The sequence below is a fragment of the Lycium ferocissimum genome, chromosome 10 (assembly GCF_029784015.1).
Source record: "Lycium ferocissimum isolate CSIRO_LF1 chromosome 10, AGI_CSIRO_Lferr_CH_V1, whole genome shotgun sequence".
In the NCBI taxonomy this organism is placed as follows: domain Eukaryota; kingdom Viridiplantae; phylum Streptophyta; class Magnoliopsida; order Solanales; family Solanaceae; genus Lycium; species Lycium ferocissimum.
In genome coordinates this window covers 27,774,026-27,799,193 of record NC_081351.1, presented here as the reverse complement: position 1 = coordinate 27,799,193, position 25,168 = coordinate 27,774,026, and the positions used below count along the sequence as shown (strand labels likewise).

At 35.4% G+C, this 25,168-nt stretch overlaps 4 protein-coding genes and 1 long non-coding RNA gene across 5 annotated transcripts; 1 reads left to right on the top strand and 4 right to left on the bottom strand.

The window, feature by feature from the left end:
- Positions 1 to 106: 106 nt before the first annotated feature.
- Positions 107 to 1,790, bottom strand: LOC132034767 (tRNA nucleotidyltransferase cca2-like). Its single transcript, XM_059425127.1, has one exon. It carries the CDS (start codon positions 1,788 to 1,790, stop codon positions 228 to 230), a length of 1,563 nt encoding a protein of 520 aa, XP_059281110.1. The 3' UTR covers positions 107 to 227.
- A 588-nt stretch (positions 1,791 to 2,378) lies between these two features.
- Positions 2,379 to 5,445, top strand: LOC132035274 (uncharacterized). The gene is made up of 2 exons (XM_059425547.1): positions 2,379 to 2,796; positions 5,122 to 5,445. Exons 1-2 carry the CDS (start codon positions 2,440 to 2,442, stop codon positions 5,149 to 5,151), a joined length of 387 nt encoding a protein of 128 aa, XP_059281530.1. The 5' UTR covers positions 2,379 to 2,439; the 3' UTR covers positions 5,152 to 5,445.
- A 1,174-nt stretch (positions 5,446 to 6,619) lies between these two features.
- LOC132033145 (uncharacterized) lies at positions 6,620 to 12,295 on the bottom strand. The gene is made up of 7 exons (XM_059423030.1): positions 12,103 to 12,295; positions 10,637 to 11,251; positions 8,249 to 8,436; positions 7,936 to 8,159; positions 7,646 to 7,842; positions 7,069 to 7,194; positions 6,620 to 6,972 (listed from the first exon to the last, which is right to left on the bottom strand). Exons 1-7 carry the CDS (start codon positions 12,253 to 12,255, stop codon positions 6,874 to 6,876), a joined length of 1,602 nt encoding a protein of 533 aa, XP_059279013.1. The 5' UTR covers positions 12,256 to 12,295; the 3' UTR covers positions 6,620 to 6,873.
- Positions 8,597 to 10,630, bottom strand: LOC132033146 (uncharacterized). Its single transcript, XR_009408663.1, has 2 exons — positions 9,482 to 10,630; positions 8,597 to 9,418 (listed from the first exon to the last, which is right to left on the bottom strand). It is a non-coding gene; the product is annotated as an uncharacterized LOC132033146 (long non-coding RNA).
- Positions 12,296 to 15,325: 3,030 nt separating the features above from the next.
- LOC132033144 (auxin response factor 5) lies at positions 15,326 to 21,592 on the bottom strand. The gene is made up of 14 exons (XM_059423029.1): positions 20,745 to 21,592; positions 20,396 to 20,508; positions 19,557 to 19,655; positions 19,406 to 19,462; positions 19,162 to 19,314; positions 18,979 to 19,063; positions 18,776 to 18,866; positions 18,470 to 18,634; positions 18,258 to 18,380; positions 18,073 to 18,148; positions 17,450 to 17,585; positions 16,155 to 17,374; positions 15,888 to 16,078; positions 15,326 to 15,653 (listed from the first exon to the last, which is right to left on the bottom strand). Exons 1-14 carry the CDS (start codon positions 20,845 to 20,847, stop codon positions 15,518 to 15,520), a joined length of 2,748 nt encoding a protein of 915 aa, XP_059279012.1. The 5' UTR covers positions 20,848 to 21,592; the 3' UTR covers positions 15,326 to 15,517.
- Positions 21,593 to 25,168: the final 3,576 nt, after the last annotated feature.

Genomic DNA, 25,168 nt, shown 5'->3' with positions numbered 1-25,168 from the left:
TTTTGATATTATGTGAAATTGTCCTTCAATAATATTGAATCAGAGTAAGTCCCCTTTAGCAAGGATCTTGAACAAGAAATGTAACCACAGAATATTTTAAAAATGGGTTAAAGGGTATAAACTGTTAGATTAAAGATATAATCTTCTTTTGAGAATAAAAGAATGACTTGAAAGTAAATTGCCTTGCCTCTCTTCTTAAAACTAATATTATCGCTGTATAGAGAATACTACACTTGTCCCTCACGAGCAAGTGAAAAACTACTCGGCTGTTCTTCGTTTTCACCGAGTTTTTGCTTCATCCATTTAAGGCATTCTTTAGCAGTACCAGAAGGGTGATGTTCAAGCTGCCACACTAGCAAGCATTGTTGCCATTCTTTAACAACTGATCCTCCACTTTTAATCTTCAAAACTTCCATAATTTCCTTTCCATCAACCAGTGGTTTCACTTCCCAAACCTTCTCCAAACCTAGAGTAGTTATAATTGCATCCTCTACTGTCTTAAATAATCCGCTTCTCTTGTCGATGTTTTCAACAGAATGCATCAAAAGCATAGATAGAAGAAGAGCGACACGCCAAAATTCTTTAATTTCTCGAAGTAGCAGCCCAACTTCTACAACTTCAAGTGACGGAATGAAGGTGACAAACCTGTTAGCTGCATTATGCAAGCTTATGATTGTTTGTGCATCACTGGCCTTCAACTTGAGAGAATCGCGAACAATATGATTGACAACTGGAATCTCTCTCTCTTTGGCTTTGTTATTCTTCTCTTTGTAAATGTAAATTCTCACTCTCAATGGCAGAAATAAAGCAGCATACAGGCAAAGTATCTTTTGATCATTAGAAAATGAAGAAGATCCAATTAAATCCAAAAGCCTCAAAGCTGAATGCAAGTAAGCAACACACTGCCTTACAAATCCCTCAGAATTTGATGGTTTTGCATCACATGGAACACTAAATACATTCCAAAATAATTTCAAGTCAGCAATAGAAGTCATTGCTTGTATTGGATTTTTCGCTTGTTTTCCAGATATCATAAGATCAATTTCATGTCCAACGCGTTCTCTGCTAATTTTATCAACAAGAGCAGTTCTCACATCCTTATCTTTAGCTGCCTTCTTTAATTCTTCATCTAACATAAACCCAAACCTTGCACCAAAATGAATAGCTCGAAGGACTCTTAAAGGATCATCCATAAAAGTTTGCTTTGGATTTAAAGGAGTGACAATTCTTTTAGACTTCAAATCTTCCAAACCCCTTTTTGTAAAATCTTCGATTGAATTTGTTTGAATGTTGTAAAACAAGCTATTAATTGTCAAGTCCCTACGATATGCATCCTCTAATGCAGTGCCAAGTTGTTGTAGCCTTGTAGGAATACGACTATTGTTGTTACTATAATCTTCTGATCTTAAGTTGACAAAATCAATCAATACGTAACGTCCAGATTTAAGGTGCATGCGCATCTTTGTTGTTTCCAAGTGTTTTGACTGATCAGGTTTGGACTTTATGACAGTAACTTTGTTAGGATCATAACAAAGTTCTTCGTTTTTTTTTTTATACTGTTCCACTTTCTCGCAGAATTGTTGTCCTGTCATATTGTCTATAGCAATATCGATATCGTTGGACTGTAAGCCTAGAAGCTTATCGCGAACCCAGCCACCAGCAACACGAAGATGCGTATCGAGATTAAAATGCTTGACAACTTTGAGAAGAAGATCGAATATCTCCTTCTCGTCTCGAGTCAGATCAATAAGGATTGACGACGATGAAGGTGGAGATGCTGACTCCGCCATTGTTGGAACTTCGCCAAAAAAACGCTAGCTTGAGTATCATGCTATTTTATAGAGGAGATATAAGCTTTGTACACATCCTATAAGAGTGTTCGAAGTAATGTTTGGTTGTTGGTTAAAATTATGCAAGTCTTGATAGGGTTTAGTTATACAAAAATATTTTTAGAATAATCGATCGGGCTGTCGGTTTTATTTAAAAATAAAAATAAATTATTTTTGAGAAACTGACCAGCTCAGTCCCATTTTGGTCAAAACTCCATTTAAACTATGTAAATAAATCGACAGAGTTAGTCGATTTTTTATTTTTCTCCTTTTTAGCGCAAAAAGAGACCGAGCTCAATCAATTTTATTTAAAGAAAGTTGGGATCAAATCGATTGAGTCAGTCGTTCGAATTTTTTTTTCAATCTCTTTTTGCCGTATTTTTTTCTAGTCACCATTATTTAAGGCCATTTTATTAGTTGGACTAAAGGTGCTCAACTTCATCAAATTTAAGGAACTAAAGGCTCAAAATTATATTTGAAGTACCAAAATAAACCTATTGGGAGAAAATTTTGACAAAGAACTCCAATAATTTAAATAAAAACCAAAATATATAGTGGAAACTCGAAAGAGTGGCAATCAGAAATCAGCTGCGCAAAAGAGAAGGAGAAAATGTTGAAATTCTTGTCAAAGGTGAAAATCGAATTCAATGCGTTAGACCCACGTATAGCTTCATGTATGGAGTTTTTAGCTCAATGTAATGCTCCTAAAGCTAAAGAATCAAACCCAAGTTGTCAAGTACAGGTCAAGCGCCGCACAGATGACCACCCACCTCAAATTACTGTCACATTCGTTAATGGAGTCGAGCAATCATATGATGCCACGTCGACACCGGCACAGAATATAAGGACTATGATTCTTGAAAAGGGACAGTATCTTGAGACTGAACAGATGTTTCGTGAAGCTGGTGAGAAATGGCCTGTTATTATTCCTGATCATGAGCTCAAACAACCATTTCTTGGAATAAAGGTGAGTGTGTTTTTACTGGTTTTGGTTATGATTTCGTTGAGGCATTTCGTCGAACATGTTGAGTGATTTTACTACAATTTGTTTGAGTCATTTCGTCGAACATATTGAGTGTATAGCTTTTAGACCTGCTTATGTTTCTCTTTTCGTTTGTTTGGGGTGGTTGGGGCGCAGTCGCCAATTCAGGATTTTCACTAAGGTGATTCAAAATATAAACAAACATGAAGAAGCAAAGAGGAATAAATAAAATGATTTTGATCCTGTTTATACAGTTGTAATTTTGCAAGCGAACGGGTTTAGAATGATCCCTTTGCGCCCCATAGCTCCGCTCGTGGAGGGGAGGGGGGGTTGAACTGGGGAGATTATGATCTCTTTCTATAATTTTCTTGAAATTTGGTGCTTTTTGTATACCAGACCCCACTTTGTCGGATTTCACTGGGTATGTTGTTGGTGCTTTCTGTATAGAGACGCTTCTCGAAGGATGATAGAAGTGTTGCATTCATAACTGGCCTGTTTAAATTGGATGATGAAATGAGAACTCTTTTGTTGTGCTAGAGGTGTGGCATTCATTATTATTGTTGTTATGTTGTTGCTCGTCCTGTACATTGGAATCTGGAGAACCCTAGTGAATATTTGCTATTTTGTATGTTCCGTCCTGATTGAGTTGTTATTTGTCCATTTGTTGTTCTTAGCTGATGTCTATATTTTCAACGTCTTGGAACTTTTGTTTTCTAATCTTAAACGAATTCGTGTGGATTTCCTGGTTTGTTAGCATCTGGTACTGCCTATCAATATCAACTAAAACATTCCAATTTGCATAAACTTGAGCAGAATAGTAAGATGCCCTCTTGTAACAGTTAGTGGCTATCAGTTTACCTAACTATTTTCATATGACTTAAGTTTTAAGGTCCGTTGCATAATGATTCGTAGACAAAGAATAACAGGTCGATATTCTTAAGAACACTTGCAGATATCCTTGATATTAAAAGCTAAATGTTACATTTACCAGCTCTACTATATGCCTATGTGTATGGCCTTGTGTGTGTGTTTATAAAAAATGATTCGCGAGACAACACTTCCTAGATAGCTGAAAGCATGTTTATCATGTGGGAGTAGCCCACGATCATAAAGAAGGGATCTTTATATCATGATAGGACATGCAATAAAGGTATTAGCCTTTCTAGGCGCCAATATGGATCTAAAATTGCATTAACCGGTTATCCCAACTAGATCAGTGGAATCTAGACGATGGCCAAAGTTGTGATAAAGGGGTTCAATGTCTCACTTATCACTTTCAACAGAAAATGGAGTGGTTTTGAGGAGCTTTATGGATTGGTCAGACTTTTGGAAAAATTATGTTAAAGAGTAATAGTATAAGAGACTTTGAGGAGCTTTTGTTTCAAGAGGATCATTGATAAGAACAAGAATATATTTCTTGGTAGTTGATACTGATTTAGTTGACATTGAAGAGTCACTCTTGTTGGCATGCTTCAAGATCAATTTGCTAGTTATTAGTCTAGGAAGGAAATGTAGTCTGGGAGCACTTCCTTCTTCGTAATAAAATGAACTTCTCTATATGTCCATAAAGTGGTTGACTAGGCTAAGTTGCTTGAAGTCTTTCTCAGGGAAAAAAAAATGGCAAGTTACCAAGTAGAAGACAAGAGTCCTGAAGGAAAAGGCAATAGGAAGGGTTAGTTAGGAAGAGAGATCTGAGCTTTTAGATGTTGAAACCTATGAAACATGGACACCAAATTAAACTTGGACAGCCTATCAATTGCTTTTTGGTCTTGAACGTGCCTTAAAAACACTAGCCTGATGTGTGTTTATTTTCCTATGTTTCTGTACTTTTGGTCTTCTTGTCCTCCATTTGTACCATTTGCATACCGAGTTGAGCTATCGCTATGGGGTTTCATCATCTTTTTCCTCTTGTTCCCTCCTCTTCTTCTCTTCATTTTCCTTCTGTCTGCTTATCCTGAAACTGTGCTTCTTGGACTTGAGTATGAAAGAAATTTGGACATTTAGAATCATATGCATTTTTGTTCCAGAGATATGAATCATAAATATCGCTCTATCCTTTTTCTTTTCAGAATAAATTTTAGCTTTTACATATAATGTTCTGCTGCCCAAAAGTTTTGAAATTACTTTCGTTGGTGCTGCTAGGTTTAAGAACTTGTTGAAACTGTTGCCTTTGAGAGAGAGAGAGAGAAGGTTCTGAAAATCAAGAAAATTTGTTAAATCTGTTTACTAGCTACTTGCTCCGACAATGAGTGTGTGACTGAGAGTATTTTGTTATTCTTGTTTTAACTGTATTCATCTACTAATTTTCAGCCAAAGAAAGCAGAAGAGAAGAAGCAGTAATTACAGCCATTCACACCAAGCTTGTTATTGGGGCATTTTTTCAGCTTTAGATCAACTACATGACATTACAGAGTTCTAAACCACAGAACTGGATCTTTAAATAGGGGGAAAGCTAGCTTTTCTTGTTGGATGTATGTCAACAAGAATATTAGATTTGTTCTAGATCATAAATTTGTCGTCCATTGTGTTGTGAGACTTTGAAATGCCTTCCCAATCCCCATTTCGTTTACCCTTTATCCCTGCAAAAGAACAATACTTCCTTCCTAAAGATTTGATTTCATATTTCCTTCCTAATATTTTGTCCTTGAAGTAAACATGGTATGGGGATTCAAGGGCCTTCTTTAAGTTTTTACCACAGTAAACGTTTAGTAGCTCTGTTGGAAAGTGACGGTCTCTGTTCTATAGCGTATTAAGTGCACATTTTCTTTTAGATGTTCACTGTACAACAAACAACAACAAGCCCAGTAGAATCCCACCATGTGGTCCAGATAAAATTTGCGGGGAGGGTAGCGTGTACACGCGATCCAAACCCCTTGCGATTTTTTTTTTTTAATTTTATGCAGCGAGGGTTCGAACTCGAACCTCATGATTTCAAGGCGAAAGCTCAAAGTTGCAAAAAGGGCAAAAATTAAAGATCGAATAGGACATAATTTAAAAATAATATGAAAAAATGAAATAACAAAAAGCGAGAAAGTCATGGTAAAAGGAGCATTAACTACCATAGATAAATAAGATAATCGAAATCTGAAATATCAAATATAAGCGAAATCAAATGGCAATAAACAAATGAGCAAAACTACAACTACTATGGTGAAAGGATAAGCACTCTGCTGGCATTATCCTAATCCCTAAGTCCTCCAAATATAAAGAAATCAAATGGCAATAAGCAGTCGACAAAATTACAACTACTATGTCCTCGATAAGAAATCTAATCTGGCCATATCCTATCTAATCACTTCTCCCCAATACTTCTTTGGCCTCCCTTTACCTCTCCTGGAACCGTCCATAGCCAACCTTTCACGCCTCCGCACTGGAGCCTATGTGCCTCTCCTCTTCAAATGCCCAAATATTAGTCGTTTGGCAAACTAGATTTGTTTTGAAAGTCCGCTTAGTCATTTGCACACACTTTAAAAAAATATTAACTCCTAAATAAAAATGGGTAATTTAATTAAACTATCCCTAATTAAATAGGTATTAAAATTTGATCACACTTAATAGAGGCAAATTTGAAAAAATAATGTTAATTCTTTCTTGATTGATAAGTGAACACTCTTTTTTATCCAAGAAAAAAAAGCTAAGTGGACACTTTTTTAATCCGTTTTAGATAAACAAGGTCATTTATTACTTTATGCAAACGGTTCCAATTAGGGGAGCATCAATCAAGTGAGGAGGAGATAAATGGTAATTTAGATAAATACTCTCATAACTAAAGCTAGGATTGTGCAAAAATCTTAGAAAACGGATAATATCGACCAAAGAGAGTATCTCAAATCTTGTATACATCTACATCCTTCATGAAAATGCATTATGTTTCTGTACTACATAAACTTCCCCCTTTGACACTAGTGTCTGCAGAGAGTGTGTGAAATAGAGACATATGAAGCCAAACATACAAATCTTATTCCAGAGTGAAGTAGCAAATAAAGTTTGAAACATTTCCTTATATACATATATGATAAAAGTTCTGGATCATGTGAAAATATCTTCTAGTGAAGACTTATTTCATCGTTCTTCCCGACGAACTCTGTTGGGGTTAGAAATCATATCCATCATCATTTTCTCAGGGGAATCTTCCCAATTTCCAAATGAATTCAAGTCAACCTGCAGATAAGATAGATAATGAAAAACGAGGAACCAACTTTATATCATGCTCATAACTTGATGAAACAGTGAACAATGTTCACTGAAGTCATTTACCTTTCGTCTTTGCTCAGTAAAGAGTTCCTCCCTTTTCTTATACGATGATTGAATATCTCTAGCTCTTTTTCCTCCTAATCCCAAAACCTCCACATCCATAATCAAAGCTTCAACTGGCAAGTACCCCTGAATATGGCATTGAGATGATCGGGAACATCAGAAGAGAAACAATAAGAATTTCTAAAGAGCAATGGTCAGCATTTGAAGTATTACCAGTATTACCATTTACTACAAAAGGAATTCTCCTCCTTGGGACTTGTACAAAAAGAAATAAAAGATACCGCTATTCATGTCACGAGTACATTAAACAAATGTATGCAAGATGGAGAGTTCATATGAAGATTTGTATTTTTACCCCACATCCATGTGTTGCGGACTCCAAGGTTTTGCAAATTTATCACACTTCTATATATCAATCCTCTAAAATTAAAGCATGGGGCTTTGTTTGACTAACAGTGGCAGGAAAGGAAACAAACAATATGCAGAAAGCCTATAATACACTATGCTATTTTATAGAAAATCGAAGTATTTTCACACCTCTGTCACATATATGCATCAAAATGACTAATTAGCTAACCTGATCAGGGTAAAGAGGACCATGATGGTAAGTTTTGTCACAAGCATGATGACGAACTGTAACTTTAGCAAAATCTTCATCCACAAATATTCTTTCATTGCCAGAGGATCCTCCAAAAGCAAGTCCGACAGGCTTCGGATGAGCATCATATTTAACTGTCGCATGCAAGTGGCTGTAAACAAAGTTTTTCTCCTTTCCTGCCAAATGAACAGCTTATTACCCTTATTTTACATCATTCATGTTTCTTTTCTTTAAGGAACTCTATGAGCTGGTGAAACCAGATACGGTACCTGAAGGTGTGAACACATTAAAAACCGGACTAATGGAGTATAAACTACCAGACGTCCCATAGAATTTGTCATGATTTTCTAAACCCTGCTCAATGAGAACACCAATTATCCATCTCTTTGCATCGTTATTGACCTCATGAGCAGAGATAAGAATTAGCAATGGACCATTATATCCTTCAACATTTGACCAAAATCTATTCAGACCTTTTCCATGAAGGGAAGACCTATAAGGTTGGGAGAAAATGACCATCAATTCAGAAAGTATAGAAAGTAATACAAGTTCCAGAAATAGAAGGCCAGATAAAGTACAAACCGATAAAGTAGGTAATCATCTACTTCCTCTGCAGCACTTGGAAAGCATGCCTTTGACATCTCTTCACTTAAAGTGCCCCTCAATGTAAGTGAGAGAGCCCAAGCCCTTCCAGAATTAAGGAGATGGCCAGCGGTCATTTCCTTGGCAGAAATATCATGCGAGAAAAGGTCCGCTTGCTCAAGTTTTTCCTGTTATTAGTTCATATTCAAAATTAGTAATGGCAGAATTCCAATTTATTGATCACAGCATCGTAAGTGTTCATATGTAATATGGCCTCAAGGGCGACAAAAAATAAACAATTGTGAAACTTGTATAACCGCCTATTTTCATCTTCTATCAAGAAGATAATGAAACAATCTGCCAGAATATGAAATTTCCAGTTTATTTGTAATAGATTCTCATGAAAAGGAAGTTGAACTCCAGTAACAATTCGGTTATAGGTCTTTGTAAGATGTCAAAATCAAACTAGATTCTACTTGGACAACAAGCTTTAAAATAATCTTGAGCGACGAGAAGGTGTTCTCTGCTGGTTCATAGCTCACTTGTTTTTCTTCCCTCATCTCATCCATTCTTCTGCCACCGTCTTTTTATGTCAAAGACATGGTCATAAAGCGGAAGACATGTTAGTCTTGAGAGATAAAAAAAAAGGTGGGAAATAGATGTTACAAGACACCATATTCAAAAGACGGAAAATACAGACGTAAAGGCAACCTTAAGATGGTTATGCAAGACAAAAATATATATCATATAAAGAGACTGCCGATTGATAGCAAATTAGCAAGAAAAAATAAACAGAACAAATAAAGTGCCACGATATACAGAAAAGGGAGTCAATGGAACCCATGCCAATACCACATTATAGGGGTTCTCTTAGCATGTGAGAAAAGTATGAGGCGTAACATGCATGTATAAAATTGAAATGGAAAACAACTTGCACTAGAAGTATGTTTTTTCCTAGTAAAATATACATAAAAGCAAATCTATACCTCAGACTATGCTTCATTTCATTTCTTTTGTTCTTGCCCACACAACACCCCCCCCCCCCCCCCCCCCGGCCCCAATAGCACTAAGTCCTGAATCTAGCAGTGAGACCACCAAGAGATGTGACTGTTTTTTAAAAGGAAGACAAGCAACTGAAATTGAACTGAGGACACTAGTTTTAGATTAGGACTATGAAAACATGCTATATCCAACAATGAAAGTAAACTCCGGACACTAGTTTTAGATTAGGACTATGAAAACATGCTATATCCAACAATGAAAGTAAACTCCAAAATATTTATGAAGAAGATTTTTTTTTTCCTGAAAAAGAACAGTGATATATATATGCTTCTGATAAAGAATACTTCCTATACTGTCATTTGTATTGTACTTCATTGGAAACATTGTTTCCCTCATTAGTTCTTCACAAGAACAGGCAAGTTGTGAATACACCCAAGTGTCCCTTACAAGAGGCAAGTCCTCCTCCTATACAACAAATGTGCCGTCCAAACTACTGAAGACTAAGTATATTACTCTTATATGAAGAGGGACTCCACTTGTAAGGTTTCACAATAACAGTTAAAAAATAGCTTAAACTAGGAAACCTAGATGGAAGACTTCTCCAGTTAAATCAGTGCAACCAGCCTACACCTTATCACTTCCCCAAATAAATATGAAAACTGTAAGCATCTCTCAGCAGAAACATTGAAGTGACTGAACTTAGAAATATAACCATTACTTTAACAAAGGGAAGCATCAAGTGAACGCCACCCTTTGCTGACGGAATTAATTACTCTTGTATATCAGAAGACTCATATTGACTAGTGTAGCCATTGGGGAAACATAGCCCATTGTAAATATTCAGAAACTGACTTCTAAGAAAGAGATTAGCTTATCAAACACGTGTAACGAGCAGAAACTCCACAGTAAAAACACTTAATTGTTTGTCTTGGTTTCAGTTTAAAAAAATAAAGACGACTCTTGAATCTTGTGGTCTTAAACTAAAGATGTGTGTAATGTACCAAAATATCCTTAAAATCTTGTGGTATCAAAATGTCCCCGTACCCGCGCATAGCGGGAGCTTAGTGCACCGGGCTGCCTTTTTAATCTTGTGGTATTTAATATGCCATGTAAGATGTTGGGTGTTAAGAGTTGCTAAATATAAAAAGTGACATTCTTTTTTAAAAAGACTAAAAAGGAAAGTAAGACAAACAAATTGAAACGGAGGGAGAGTGGCATTTTCTCTTATCCCACAAGAATTTAGTCTTGCAAAATCCTTTGGACATATTGAAACACCTACTTTACCCTGTTTCTTAATGCACAATTAGCAATGTATCTTTATGATATCAAAAAAATCAATCAACACAAAACACACATCCATGAATTTTTAAATTAAAAAGAGCGCACCTTGTGAGGAGCTAGGTAACAAAGTCTCGCATGGACGAATTGTCCGAAGCAATCCGCGAGGCTTGGCACTGTTTTCAAAGCCCATATTATAATCTTTGCAACAGGAAGTTGTATATCCAAGTCTAAAATGCTGCTGTTCTCCCATAAATCCAATTTTTTATCAGCTTCAGCACAAGAGTCTACAGCTGACAAAACCAAATGTGTAACATCTGGAAGACCAGAATCACCTAAACTAGACGAAGCCCTCAACTTCTTTGAATCCCACCACATGATCCAACACATAGAAAGAAGCATCTGCAAATCAACAGGCGATAAAAATCCACTGATCTTGCTATCTTCCTCATCGGAAACGACCTGCATTTTTTCTGGAAGACCTGCCTTGACAGATATTGTCCCAAATAACCTTAACAAACTATTGAGTGAAGCTGAACTAACTGTCCTTCCAGAACACTTTATATAGCCTTTTAGGAACTCAATCCAACTGACACCTCCCTTTTCAGACAAGAAAAACAAGTCAACTATTGAAGAACTCAAATGACTCAGCAAAACTGGAAATTCCTTTGGCACTGTTAACTCTTCATTTGTTGATCCCTCAATAGAGAACCTAAAACATTTCTGTAACCAACAACACAAATTAATCACACTACAGCTCAAAACAATAACCGAAGACAGAAAATTCAAGAACGATCGAACTTTTGCTACAATAGCACTTGTGGGGTGATGCAAAATAATGACAAAAAAAAGGGTGCCTTATCTTTGGTAGTAGGTTCAAAATAGTCCCTTAAGTATCAATTGAGCAGTTTTGGTCTTCCTCAAATATTTACCAAACTTTAATTGTTAAGTTTAACCTAAATCGTGGGGGCAAAAGCCAGAAACATATTTCCCTCAAAATTCCAAAAACCACAACATAAAGCTACAGCATACACAAAAAATAGATCAAAAGTAATAGAAATTGCATCTCAAAAAGTTGCATAAAACTCTTGAAACAGACCAAAAATAACAAAAACTACAAAATCTCTACTTCCAAATGTGAATCCCCGTTAAATATTTTCTATTTTCACATTTCCGATCAAATTTAACAATTAGAGTTTGGTAGATATCTTGCGGAGACCAAAAGTGCTCACTTTTAGCAAACTTAAAAGTACCAAAACTGCTCAAGTGATACTTAAGGTACTATCTTGAACCTACTATCAGAGATAACTAATAAGGGACCATTTTCATCATTTTCTCCCGGAAATTCCAATTTTTTCTAGAAACCCTCTTGTGGGTGATCCAAAAAAAAAGTCACCAAAATGTGAATTGAGCACACATAACCAAAAGGGTAAAGTTCAAAATCCAGACATTCCAACTTTTGCTAGAACCCCACTAATGGGTGTCCCCAAAAAAGCCACCAAAATGTAAATTGAGCACAAATAAGCAAAAAGATTAAATCTTTGTTCACAGAAGAATAAAAAAACAAGAATTACCTGAAGTGAATGTATGGGAATGGAGTTAGTTTGAGAATCAGAAAGAAGAGAAAAAGCTTTTTGAAGATTAGTTAGAGCACCAGTTGATGCTGCTATTGATTCTGCTTCTCGTTGTTCCGGTGACATTTGTTCGGTCGATGAAGATTGTCCCATTTTGTCTCTGTTTTTTGTTTATTTTTTTGATTGACTGAATGTTTAATGTTGCATATTTTGTTTTGCCGATTGAGGTTGGGGGAAGGTTGGAAGTTAAGAATATCAAGCAAGTGTAGAGACAAGACACGTATGTTGAGATTTATATACATTTCGATTATGTGGCTCTTTAAGTCACCCAAAAGCCAATATAATATTTGTGCATGTATTATCATTGAAAGATTGATAACTAGTACTACTACTAGGTCCCATGTCAACTTATTTTTTGAAGAAAAATATCAACTGTGGTCGACCTCATTTTCAGTTTAGAGTAGATATTAGTACTAATTGAGTTTATGCCACGTGTTGTCGACGAGAATTCGAAATTTAGAGGGGCTTTGAATTTTTAATACAGCAAATCAACTTAATTCGAGATAGATTAGTTACATATTTTAGGTAGAAGGGTCAAATATACCCCTCTATTTTATTTTATTAGTTAAATATATCCTCCATTAGTAAAAGTTAATAAAAATCATAGCGTCATTTTCAAACTTGTGGCACTTACTTCATATTTGGAGGAAATCCCAAATCCTCTCAAATTACCTAATTTCAAAAAATTACTCACTTTTTTTGTTGACCATCAATGCCACCCGCCTATCATCATCTTTAATTTTGACTTAAATAACCTTCGCGGAGAAAAAATAAAAAAACCAAGAACACACCCAAATAATAAAATCTTTAAACTCAGCTCAAATTTAATCTTTAAATTCAACTCCAAATCTTGATGCAGTCAAGTCGGAGTAATTAACAAATGTACTTGGAGTTTATCGAGGACAAGTTGAAACTGAATCGTGTAAAAATGGAAACAGTTCAATCCAAATGTTCTTAATCCATTGCTTTGATGTGATCACCTTTTGCAATATCAAAATCAATGTCGATTCTCGGAAGAAAACGGTATGATTTTATGAAGAGGTAGATCCCTTTTCTATAGTACCGCTTCCTCACATGAACCTTGATAATTGGATTCCTCCTTAATTTTTTGTTTAACTCATGCGTTGCCTTCAAACAATGCCAGTGCATTGTTTTAGTCACCACTGCCAAGAAATTGTTGCCTTTTTTTCCCTGCATTTTTCCTTTTCTCCCTTCATTTTCTTTTACTCCTCTGTTTTCACCGCACAGGCTTTGGTGATTTGGGAAATCAAATTTCCACTACCAAAGTAGTTGACTGTGACTCTAAACACGTCAGAAGAAACCTGTTTGAATACTTACGAGCCGTTTGAAGATGAAGAGCATTATTGGCCTTACAACTTCCGGCCGGCACTGCTACAATGAAAACCTTGATAGACTCCGAGTACATTTGTTAATTACTCTGACTCCAAGTACTGGCTGCACCAAGATTTGAAGTTGGATTTAAAGATTAAATTTGAGCTGAGTTTTGGGATTTTATCATTTGGGTGTGTTCTTGCTTTTTTCATTTTTTCATCTGGACAGGATCCACTGATCTTGCTATTCATGAACTGAGACAGCAAATCCAGAAATTTCTCACATGAATGTCCAGCAGAAGCACACCATTTCAGATCCCAGTTCTTGAATCTTTACACGAATAGGATAGGCTAAAGTCATAGATAGACCCTCAAATTTGTCCATATTTTTCACTTGAATCCTCAACCCACTGAGCGACTATCCAACTCTTCAAGACGTTTACTTATGCCATATAGACATGTCAATTTGTGCGTGTTGCCCACTTTTAAGGAGCATGAGAAGCATTTCAAATGCTATTGATGTGAATTCCAGTTGACAAGTGTCAACAGAAAAAGGCAAAAAAAAAAAAAAAGTAACTTTTTCTCTCTCTCCCCTTCATCTTCTCCAACACCATTACTGCACCAACAACAACATTTCTCCTCCACCTCTCACCATTTCTCCTTCACCTCAAGTGAGAGCATAAGCATTGAATGTAAAGTGTCAACAAGCTTTGTTTTATCTTCTTTTCCAATGTACTAGCTTTCAATATAAAGTAATATGAAAAGAGTTAGTGCTCAAATAAATATACCGCCGGAAAAAATGGAGATGGCCGGAAAATTTTAAGAATTCAGATTTGAATTTTCCCCGTCTCTCTCTTTCCAGCCTTGGAAGATTTGAATTTTCCCCGTCTCTCTCTTTCCAGCCTTGGAACATGCTCTGTTTTCTCTCTCAAATTTTTCCGGTGAAGCCGGATTCCACCGCCGCCGCCGGCGTCGCTCTTCTCTTTTGCTTTGTTCAAATACAGCAAATTCGAGCCCTTAATGGACCAAAAAAATCAATAGTCCATGATTTTTCCATTAATGGACCAAAAAAATCAATAGTCCTTTGAAATAAACACACCAAAAAAACCCTTCATCCAAACACACCCCTTTACTTTTCTTGCTTTTCCTCTTTCTTCCTGCTGCTGCTATTGATGTTTATTTTTTTTTTTTACTTTTTTTTTTTTTTGTAAAATCCTTTTATTTTTATTTTTTAAAGCTAAAATCCACGTGGCTCTATCTTATTTGTTATTTTTGCGTGTGAATTACACGCACCATTTGTGTGTTCCTGCATATTTATTTTGTGTTTAAATGGCACATTAACAGTTGTCTTGAAGGGTTCATATGGTACGACCCTCAGTTGGGGGTCTAAATGAAAAATCAGGACAAGTTCAGGGTCCATCTATGACTTTGGCCAATAGGATACACAAGAATTGTCACATGGTGCATGCTACATGAAGGTTTGTAAAGATCAATGCTTTGAATAGAGCACCACCTGCATAGATCAGGCATTCTAGCCCGTTTTAGTGGAGGGGCGCGGCTATTTGAAAATGAGTGTTTTTGTCATTTAATCTGCATAGATTGATAAGACCAACTAAAATATTTTGAACTGTGGAAAAGCTGTAGCTTTGGCCTTGAATTTTTTGGTTTTGGCGATCACAGGAAATATATAAAACAGACCTTTTCTGGGCAATTCCTAGTATATAAGTAAGCTCTTTTAGTTTTGCTCTTCATTTCCAAGTCATAGCAACTTTCTCCATTAAGAAACAGCATTTTAGGACAAACAAGATAAAGCTAAAAACAATTCCAACATGTGGAAGGCAAAGTTCAATATGCTAAAGTTGTTTCTTACAGAGTCAACACTCACAAATTACAACTCCAACTCTGCAAAAGCAGAAGCTAATAACAGAAACCTAGTAAATCATCGTCTTCTTAAGTTGCTCAACAACATTACTTTGCATGTTAGTGATCAATCACTGTGAACTCATAGATCACTTGTTTTGAGCTCAGTTTGGAAATTCTGATGTGCCATTTATGCCCTGCAGTCCGGCAGAGTTCAATAGCTGCATCCCTTCCTCTCCCATCTGCTGGACTTCTGTAGGCGATAAAATTCTAATGCATCGAACACATCCAACAAATTCGCTGCAAGACCATTCCAAAGAGTTTAGTTGAACATCAAGAAAGTTTGTCTCTGGATTATGCATCGTAAAATTATTAATCTAAGTAGTTAATATGTCAAGTGAAAGTGCAGTGGAAAAATACATGTTAAAGAGGCAGAGAAATAAAGGGATATCTATCGACTAATGAGGACATGGTATGAGCTTCATATCCCCTCCAAGCGAATATGAGAGAGATTTTGTGAAAGCGAGAACTTACTCCCAAGGATCATCACCAACAAGAAGTACATCATTCTCAAAATCCACATACACCAGCTTCCAGCCTGAGCCTCTTGAGTCATTCAGCAACCCCTCAAGTCCAAACATTCTTTCAATTTCAGACCGCAGTTCATCGTAATTTTTAAAACCGGAGACATCAATTGATCTGCCTACAGATCCAGCCTTTTGTATCTGTATACACAGTAAATTTAGTAAGAACAATTTAGAGCAGTTAGCAACCACATAACCTAACATATAAAGTGCTTACCTTTGTGTATGTCCGTACACGTGGAGCGACTTGCTGCCATGAGCTATTCTGCAAAAGATTGCATTCATCGAAATTTACATTGCTTGATGATGCGCCACCCGAGTTGTCAGCAAAATCTTGTACTACAGAGAAATTCTGAGAATCTGCAAGGCTAGCTGATGTAATCTGAGATTGAACATCTTGACTAGAACTGATGTTGCCTAATAGAAAATCTGAAGGATTCTGGAAATCAGTATGTTTCAAAGTGCAGAACTCGTCTAACACTGTGCTCGAAACAGAATTATCAATCACTGTGCTCCCACTGTTACTATCAAAATTAAGACAACTATATATATCACTTTGGTTATGGCTCTCCTCTGATAAGTCTTTAAAACCATATGAATCAGGTAGGAACTGCATGTTAGTTATGTCTAGCGGACCCTGAAGGTTTGTCTGGGAAAAGCACTTCACGTCATTCAACTGATGATCCCATAAATCCTGGCCTACTGGAGCTAGTCCGGGACCCACAGTATCAGGCAACATAAAAGAACGGTCATGCTTCGTCAAAGTGGGCAGATTCCAATCATTATTATTGGAGCATTGAAGGATATTATTGGAACCAGCAGACACAATTTGAGAGTTATATGGAATTTGTGACTCCAACTGTGCCTGGACGAGCCACGGACTAGCTTGCAATTGAGATGAGCTGTTCTGGTGGGAAGCTGTTGCATCAGTTGGAGGATTATGTGGACTTGCGGGCTTTATAGGCACTTTGTCTAGGGACTGAAACTGATCTAACTTATCTGATGAAGCACTAGTTTCTTTTTTTGGCTCAGAACTTATTCCTACAGTGTCAGTTCCTACTTTTTCTGGTAGTCCAGACTTTTCCTGCATAGTTGCTTGTAGTGAAGATATCGAGTTCACGACAGTAGGTTGATTGAGGATGACTTGAGAATTTGTTTCACTCTGTGCAGATGTATCTTCTACAGTACTTAGCTCGGGCTTCGGGAAACCTGCTGCCTGTATTACATTCCGAGCATCTTGAGGGAGCGCAACCTTAACGTCTTGTATTGTGGGGACCACAGATTGAAGACCGGAAACGCCAGGAGGTCTTATAAGCATCTTCATTAGCTGTTCTGACCATAAGTTTGAGATCGAGGAACTTTGAAGATCGCCATATACATTTTCAGGAACACGCATGAAGGGGCGGTGCATCAAACTGTCCCACTCAGTTTGTGCTCCTGTTTTAACCGAAAGTTAAAATGTCAGGAAATCTGAATAAGTCAAATGACTGAAAGCAGTAAGGACCAACTTACCTAAGAAGGTAGACTGGTAAGGTCGTTTGAGGCCTGCGGTTAGGGAAGGAAATATGAAGAGACTTTCTGGTGTCTCAACTTCCCATGGACTAACTCTATTCTGCTTGTCTCCACATCCAGGTTCATCCCACTCTACCTGTTAATACAAGACCATGAAGGGCCAATTAGCTCACATTGACCAAACTGTCTGTCACATTGACCAAACTATGCCGGAAAAAAAAAAAAAAAAAAAAAGGAAATTAGTGGGAATTCACATTTAGAGGTACAGTTTTTGTATTTCTGCTATTTTTTATTCATTTCTAGAGTCTGGTACCTTTTTGAGGTGCAATTTTCTGCTATTTTTATATCTTTTTAGTGTCTACTGCAATTTTTTGTGTTGCATTTTTAGGATTTGACGGGACTTTCTTGATGTCTATGGTTAATCCATTTTCCACTGTTTCTGTCGAGTCTAATGAACATAAATTGTTATATATTTGATGAAGACTATAAGTGTTAACTTTTGGTGAACTTAAAGGACCAAAACTATTCAATGCATACTTAAGGAACTATTTTGAACCTACTCTCAAACATAAGGGACCATTTTTTTCATTTTCTCACTGCAATTAGTGTAAAAATTTAATTACCTGAAGACACCGCCACTTGGAACCAGGCCATCTCAGTGGATCCAAGTCACTAATGCCACCAATAGTGCCCATATATCTGAAAAAGGGGACAATAGGACTTCAAAGTCAAATGAATGGAAGAAGAAGATTGATTATAAGAATCTAATTTTTCGCATGTGATCCCATGAATCCAGAAGCAAACTTACCTGCGTTTACCCGATTCCTCAGTTTCAAACATCATTCCAAACCTCATACCAACTGATAGTTGTGTGTTATAAACAGATTTTCTATATTTGGCCAAAGGAATGACAAATTCTGAAGGACATGCCCTGTAGAAAAGTAAGTTCCTAGTTATAAGCAAATATATAAGCAAGTGGCTCAGCTAATAGTCAAACGGAAGCTGGCTTTTTAGACATACCTGGGATTATAGAATATTGTAAATGTGCTTCTATTAGCAGCAGCATGGGCAGCAGTAGCAAGTACTCCAATATGCATACTATCAGCAGACAGAACTGAAGACGGCAATGAAGTTTGCTGACGGTTAGCACGCCTCACTCCCAATAATAACTGCGACTTCTCATCCCTAAAAAAGTAAAATTCAAAATATCGATCAGCTGTAAGCGACCTAGCGGATACTTTCTTGCTTGAATAATTAGCATGGGCACATATTTCTCAAGATTGAATAATTCATGCAGCTGCACTTTCATTACTTTTTTTGCAATACCTGATAAATAGAACAGAATCACCAGCTCTAAGGCGTTTTGCTCCAACAAACATGCTCCATCCGGTTGTGAGAAGATGTCGCTTTGGCTGCCCTACACAACAAGACAAACAGTTGGAAAAAACATTAAACTGACTGACAAATGAATCATGAACACAAACAACTACAGAATAGAATTTGGTAAAATCCAATGTCAGCATGCTCACCGCGGTATATGTGACGGAACGTCCAAGTATTATCGTGCAAGTCTCGTACAACAAGCTCTTGAGTTGGAGGTTGCATTGAGTAATCCTAAAAGAGCAAGTAAATACAACACAGAAAGCCAGGGCAACTTTTGAGTCTTTTTTTCTTCTTCTTTTTTAACTCATTCAACAAAAAATGAGTCTCACCAAGGGTGGGAACAGCTTTTCTGCTGCTCTCCTAGGAACTGAGAATCCACCATGTGTGCTTGTATCACTGGCAGTCAAAGTTTTGCAAAAGAACTCAGTTGGATGCTTACTAGGCCTCAGTCCAAAATCTGGAATGGGGAAGACATCTTTCTCCTGATCAAGAACCGGTATGAGCAAAGAATTTCAATATGTTTTCAATAGTAAAAATTTGCATCTGTACTAAATTTTAGATTAGTAAACTTACAGAATTCACAGGTTGGAGGCTCATTTGGGCATAGATTTCATCTGTCTCTTTATCTGCCTATAAATGACAGGACAAGCAAACAACGGTATGATATGAGACCAACTGCAGATAGTACTCTTATATTAAGAGCATATATCTTAAAAGCACATACATGTAGGGTGACATTGTGAACTTGGCACAACAACTGAGAAGCAAGATTTGGATAATTAGGAATCTGTGAAGTTGCTGTTCGATTTGTGGAAACTGCCACCTGTTTCAACAAGTTAGATTTTTATTAGCTGCTCTCAGAGATAGTGTTAATTATGTTAACTGATCGAAGCACAAGCCGCGAAAGAACAGAACAAATGATTATTGGACAACTAATTTTCATAACAAATATTTAAGCACGTTCCTAACAGGTTTGAACTCTGTAATAGACGGAGGCCTTGATCTTTCTTGGTTTTCCTAATTACACGAACAGAACTACTCGGAAAACCTTTTTCAGGGTATCCATAGTTGCTAATTTAGAAAAAAGTCTTAGATGTTGAAACAAAGAAAGGAAAATTCTTCACTAAAAAATCAGCATAAAATACTCTCAGCCATAACTACAGCTTATTCAACTTTAAATTCAACTACTACAGATTTACAAAAGAAAAGCAACTCAGAACAAAACAGTTCTCCTGAGAACATTTGCTTGAACCAGCAGGATTATTCTTGGACATAATAAACAAACTCATATATCTGTGGGAAACTTTCAAAAGACTTGCATATCAAGGACATTATTTTCTCTGTTTCACCCGGAAAACACCAGTTAAGCTGTTTGAAGAACTACAATAGAATGATTTCTTCTTACATCCCAAAAAGTTTCAAATACTGACAATTTTGAGTTCTTGAATTAAGGAGAATACTCTTGCCTAATAGTGTGTAAGCGGATAATGCACAATTTCGAAAGAAATGCCAATAAAATGTAAAATGTGGTACCAAACAACAATTACAAGAAAAATATTAAACCTGTTCGCTGTGCCCCTGTGGGAAGTAATACACAAGGCTTCCAACTTGAGGCAATGTTACAAGTGGTCCAGCACAAGCATGCCATAACTCTGAATTTATTAGCTTCCTTGCTCCTATATTGCATCAAGATTCAGTTTTTATTACAAGAGAACAAAAAAATCCATCCTTTATTTCAAAGATTCAGTTTTTACTTTTTACAAGAGAACAAAAAAAAAATATACAATTTTTATTTCAAGATTCAATTTTTAGCTTTTGCCTAGTCTGAGCCTAGCCCATATACTGCTCCAAAGCCTTCATATTTATGCAATGAACAAGAAAAAAAATCAAGAATTGACAAGGAAAAACTGACCAGTATGATCCTGCATTTCTTTCAATAATTTCATTTCTTCAAGTAGAGTATGTGCTCCACTAATCAAACTTCCAGGCTTGATCTTTTCTTCAACAGAACCCATAAAAAAACCTCTAAAATTTCCTTTACATAAACCCCAAATACAAAACCAAAGAACCCATCTTTATAAAAAAAAAAAAATCCCACTACCAACCAATCAGTAGTCAACAAGATGACATCTTTATTAGTTCACACAACTAAAAACTAACATAACTACCAACCCCACCTAAGGAAATCACATTCCTCATTATGATTCTTCAGAGGAATGAAAACATACTAAAGGACACCATAAAACTAAAGAAACAAAGCTAAGAGAAGAGAATCTAAGTTAATATACAAGAAAACAATCTAATTGGACAGAGAACATGCCCAAATAATCCAAAACCAAAGAACAAACACCACCCTGCAAAAAGGGTCTGAAAAATCTAAGGTGGGCCTTACTATAACAACCCCATCAAACCAAATATATTTTCAAAAAAAGAAAACAAATTTGCAAATTATAAGTAAAAAAGAAAGAACCCCATCAAAGCACGCGTATCAAAGCATGAGGGGTCTTAGCTATAATTTTTCCTTTTTTTGCATCAAAAGAAACCGACCTTTCAATGAAAGTGGTCATCATAGAAAAAAAAACCCTTTTTCTCTCTTTCTTTTAAAAAAATTTAAAAATAGTCTGCAAATATTACTGTTTCTTGAAAGTGGAAAGAGTGTTGCATGCTCTTATATCCTGTGCACACACTTTCTCTATGTATGTATTTTGGTTGATTCCGTAGCAGCTTTCTGAGACAAGTTTTGTAGTTAAAGAAATTAAAAACAAAACAAAAGGAAAGCTAAGCTAGCACGAAATGGTACTAAATATAGATAAAGAAATGAGAAAACGTACATTGCTTGCTAGCTTTCACATAATAGTACTACTACAGTGTTACAAGACATAAATAACTGAACAGTGAACCCCATAGTAATCAAACGACGAATTAATTAACAAAGAAAAATTAAAAAAAAAAATTAACAAAGAAAAGAAAATACTTGTACTAGTAGCAATAGTATAATATAATATCATAAATAATGTCTACATACTAATCTCTCTTCTCTTTCTTTTTTTTAAATGGAGGGAAGGATATAATTATGAATTTATGATCCGTCATTTGTTTCATAACCGCACTAGTCTGATACTTAGGACACGAATATTTCATGGACACGAATATTTCATACATATACTACCTCCGTTCATTTTTACTTATCCACTATTTCTAAAATAGATTTTTATTTTTATTTGTCATTTTTCACATATCAAGATAAGATAAAAAAAAATTCTTGTTTTACCCATAGTATTAATTACTCACTTCAAATCATTTTTCAAATCTAGTAAAAATATGCATCAATTAATATGGATATATTGGTAAATTACGTACTCCATTTATTATTTCTTAAACAGCGTAAAAAGTTCAAAGTGAACGATTTCAAAGTCAGCCAAATTATTGTTCTTGGTTTACTATTTGGGTCTTTTATTATGTTATTCACCTTCAAGATGTACGGTCTTGGATATGTTTCGAAGTGTCTTCTTATATGGTAGTCAATTTTCTATCTCACAACCTAACTTACGTAACTAAGCTATTTCAGCGTTCATTTTGAAAATACTTTCATAAGATGATACGCAATTATTACTAATGCCAAACTTTACGTCAATTATTTTCTTAGATTTGGATAGAAAAACAAACAAGTCATAAGGGTGGTAGTTATGAGGAATTTACGTTCTTTTTTCTCATGTGGAAAGAAGAAAAAGAAAGGGTGGCTTAAGAAAGAAAATGACAAAGGGAAAAAGGCATATTTTAGTACGTGGATATAGCTAAGCTCAAAGGTGATGTTTTTTTTGGTATAAAACCCAACAAGAAGAAATAATTTTCGACGTGGGGTTTTCATTTTCTATCTTTTTTCAGTCGTAAGGGGAATTTACTTTATCCGCTGGACTTTTCCACAGCTTGATATTTGACCATTCAGAACGCGTGTAGTACACGGCGTCGGCGCATGTTAGCATAATCGTTGAATTTAAAAAGTTTTTCATTTTTTTGAGACTTGGAAAGTGCTTTGGAGGATTCACTGAGAAAATACAGTATTTTTTTCGTTAAGAAAGTTACAAAATGTTAGAGATATGTCACATCAGGTGTATGGTACGTTTTGGTTAAACGGACTTCACGAATTTATTTTTTGGATTAGCCGTCATCAAACAAAAAAGAAATTATATGAATATGTCTCGTAATATTCTTTTCTCTTACACTTCGAAATGAATTTGCCTAAGGCCCATTTTGGACATGGTTATTTCAAATTATGATTGGACATACAATTTAAATATTTTAAGTTATATTTTTTTTTATAGACATACTCATAAATTGTGAAAACTATCAAAACATTCTCAATTCTTATACAATCTTACCAAATGAGTAAATTATAGTTTATAATAAAATTAGTACACTATTAGAAGGCTTTTCTAAAAACTGCAACATCAATTAATCAAACTTTACTTCAATAAAATCAAAAATTTAACATGAATAGTAATGTAACTACTGCTCCCTCTGTTTCAATTTGTTTGAACCTATTTCCTTTTTAGTCCGTGCCAAAATGAATTACCTCTTTCCTAATTTGGAAACAAATTCACTTTATGAATGATTTACAGCCACGCAAATTTTCAAGGCTTATTTTGAACCATAAGTTTCAAAAGTCTTACCTTTTTCTTAAATGTCGTGCTCAATCAAATTGGTTCATATAAATTGAAACGGAGGGAGTATTTAATATAATCTTCCCACATAAATTAAAGATTGGTAGACATAAATAAAGGTTGGTGGAAGTTAATGAGATTGGTAAATGATGATGGGGGTTATTATTAAAAATATTTACCAACTTATGGTTTTTTTTAATAAAATATTAACTTATGGGTTAAATTTTATATTTAAAAAAGTTGAACGCATGGTTTCAAACCACGACTCAAAATTGATGGCCAAACGCTTATTTGAAACCATGGTTTCAAAATTGATGGCCAAACGCCTACTAAATTAGGAGTCATTTGGACATGAGTGAGATGATCATATTTGGACATGTAATTTAAATTTTTTAAATTACAGTTTTTCTATAAACATAAAAAACCTCACAAGTTGTGAAAATCATCAAAAAAAAATTCAATTCTTATACAATCTTACCAAATGAGTAAATCATAGTTCATAATAAAATTAATACACTACTAGAAGGTCTTTCAATTGATCAAACTTTTGTTCATAAGGAAAATTTAACACGAATAGTAATGTAAATACTCTTTAATATAATCCTCCCACATGGTAAATATATTTTACCAACTTGCAGATTAAAATTTAATACAAATGGTTGGTAAACATAATTGGTAAATATATCTATCAACTTATGGGTCTTTTTTTACAAAATATAAACGTATGGGTCAAATTTTACATTATATTTTTTGAAATCACGATTTCAAATCCCAAATCATGCCTTTTTGGATTATTTGGGATTTCATCTCATGAGATGAAATCGCATATCCTAACATGAAATCGCATGTCCAAACACCTACTTATAATATGCTCACTCTTTCTTTGAAAACTTGTCATCCTAGATGTTTATCAATTTTTTTCTTCGATTCGCCTTTCGTTATGATAGTCCTAAAACACCCTTTCAAATCGTTTTTAAAGTTCTTTTTGGAGAAAGGTTTCTCTAGAAAAGAAAATTTTATTTGATTGATCATCGATTTTCTTAAATTGAATGTAAAAAGGATTTTTCATCAAAAATGTCTGAAGATATTCCTTCACTCAATTTCCTTGAACAATGTTATCCAAATTTGAGAATTTTTTGTTCCCAATTTTTAACTCGAAGCTTTTGCCTTAACTTGCTTGTATTTTGACTGTATGAATTATAATCCAAAATAATTAAGTGTACAGTCTATTTTTCACAAAATTCACGAGTTAGGTCTAATAGGAGAATAAACCCTACCCCCAAATTAGTATGTTCCAAGTTAATCACTCTTCTTTTGATTTTCATAACCAACAAGTATGTGCAATTATTTAATTTTTTTCTAAATATGCTTAGTGGTTAACTACTTACCTTCATTGGATGCTATCTTCAACATTAATCGCATTTAAATGGAAAAGGGTTTGAGCGGAAAGAAACATGCCTAAAATAATTTTATCAATCTCAAGTCTGAACAAATTGACTAAATTATATTTGTGTTCCGTTTATAAAACCTTTGCTAGTAATGTATTCTTTCGGTTGCCAGATTGTACTTTCAACAAACCTTCGTAGAAAGTAATAGCAATATATTTAATTTTCATAATCGTTCTTAATTATATGTGCAGTAGACATTAAAATTCTAGATGAAATAGTACGTACGA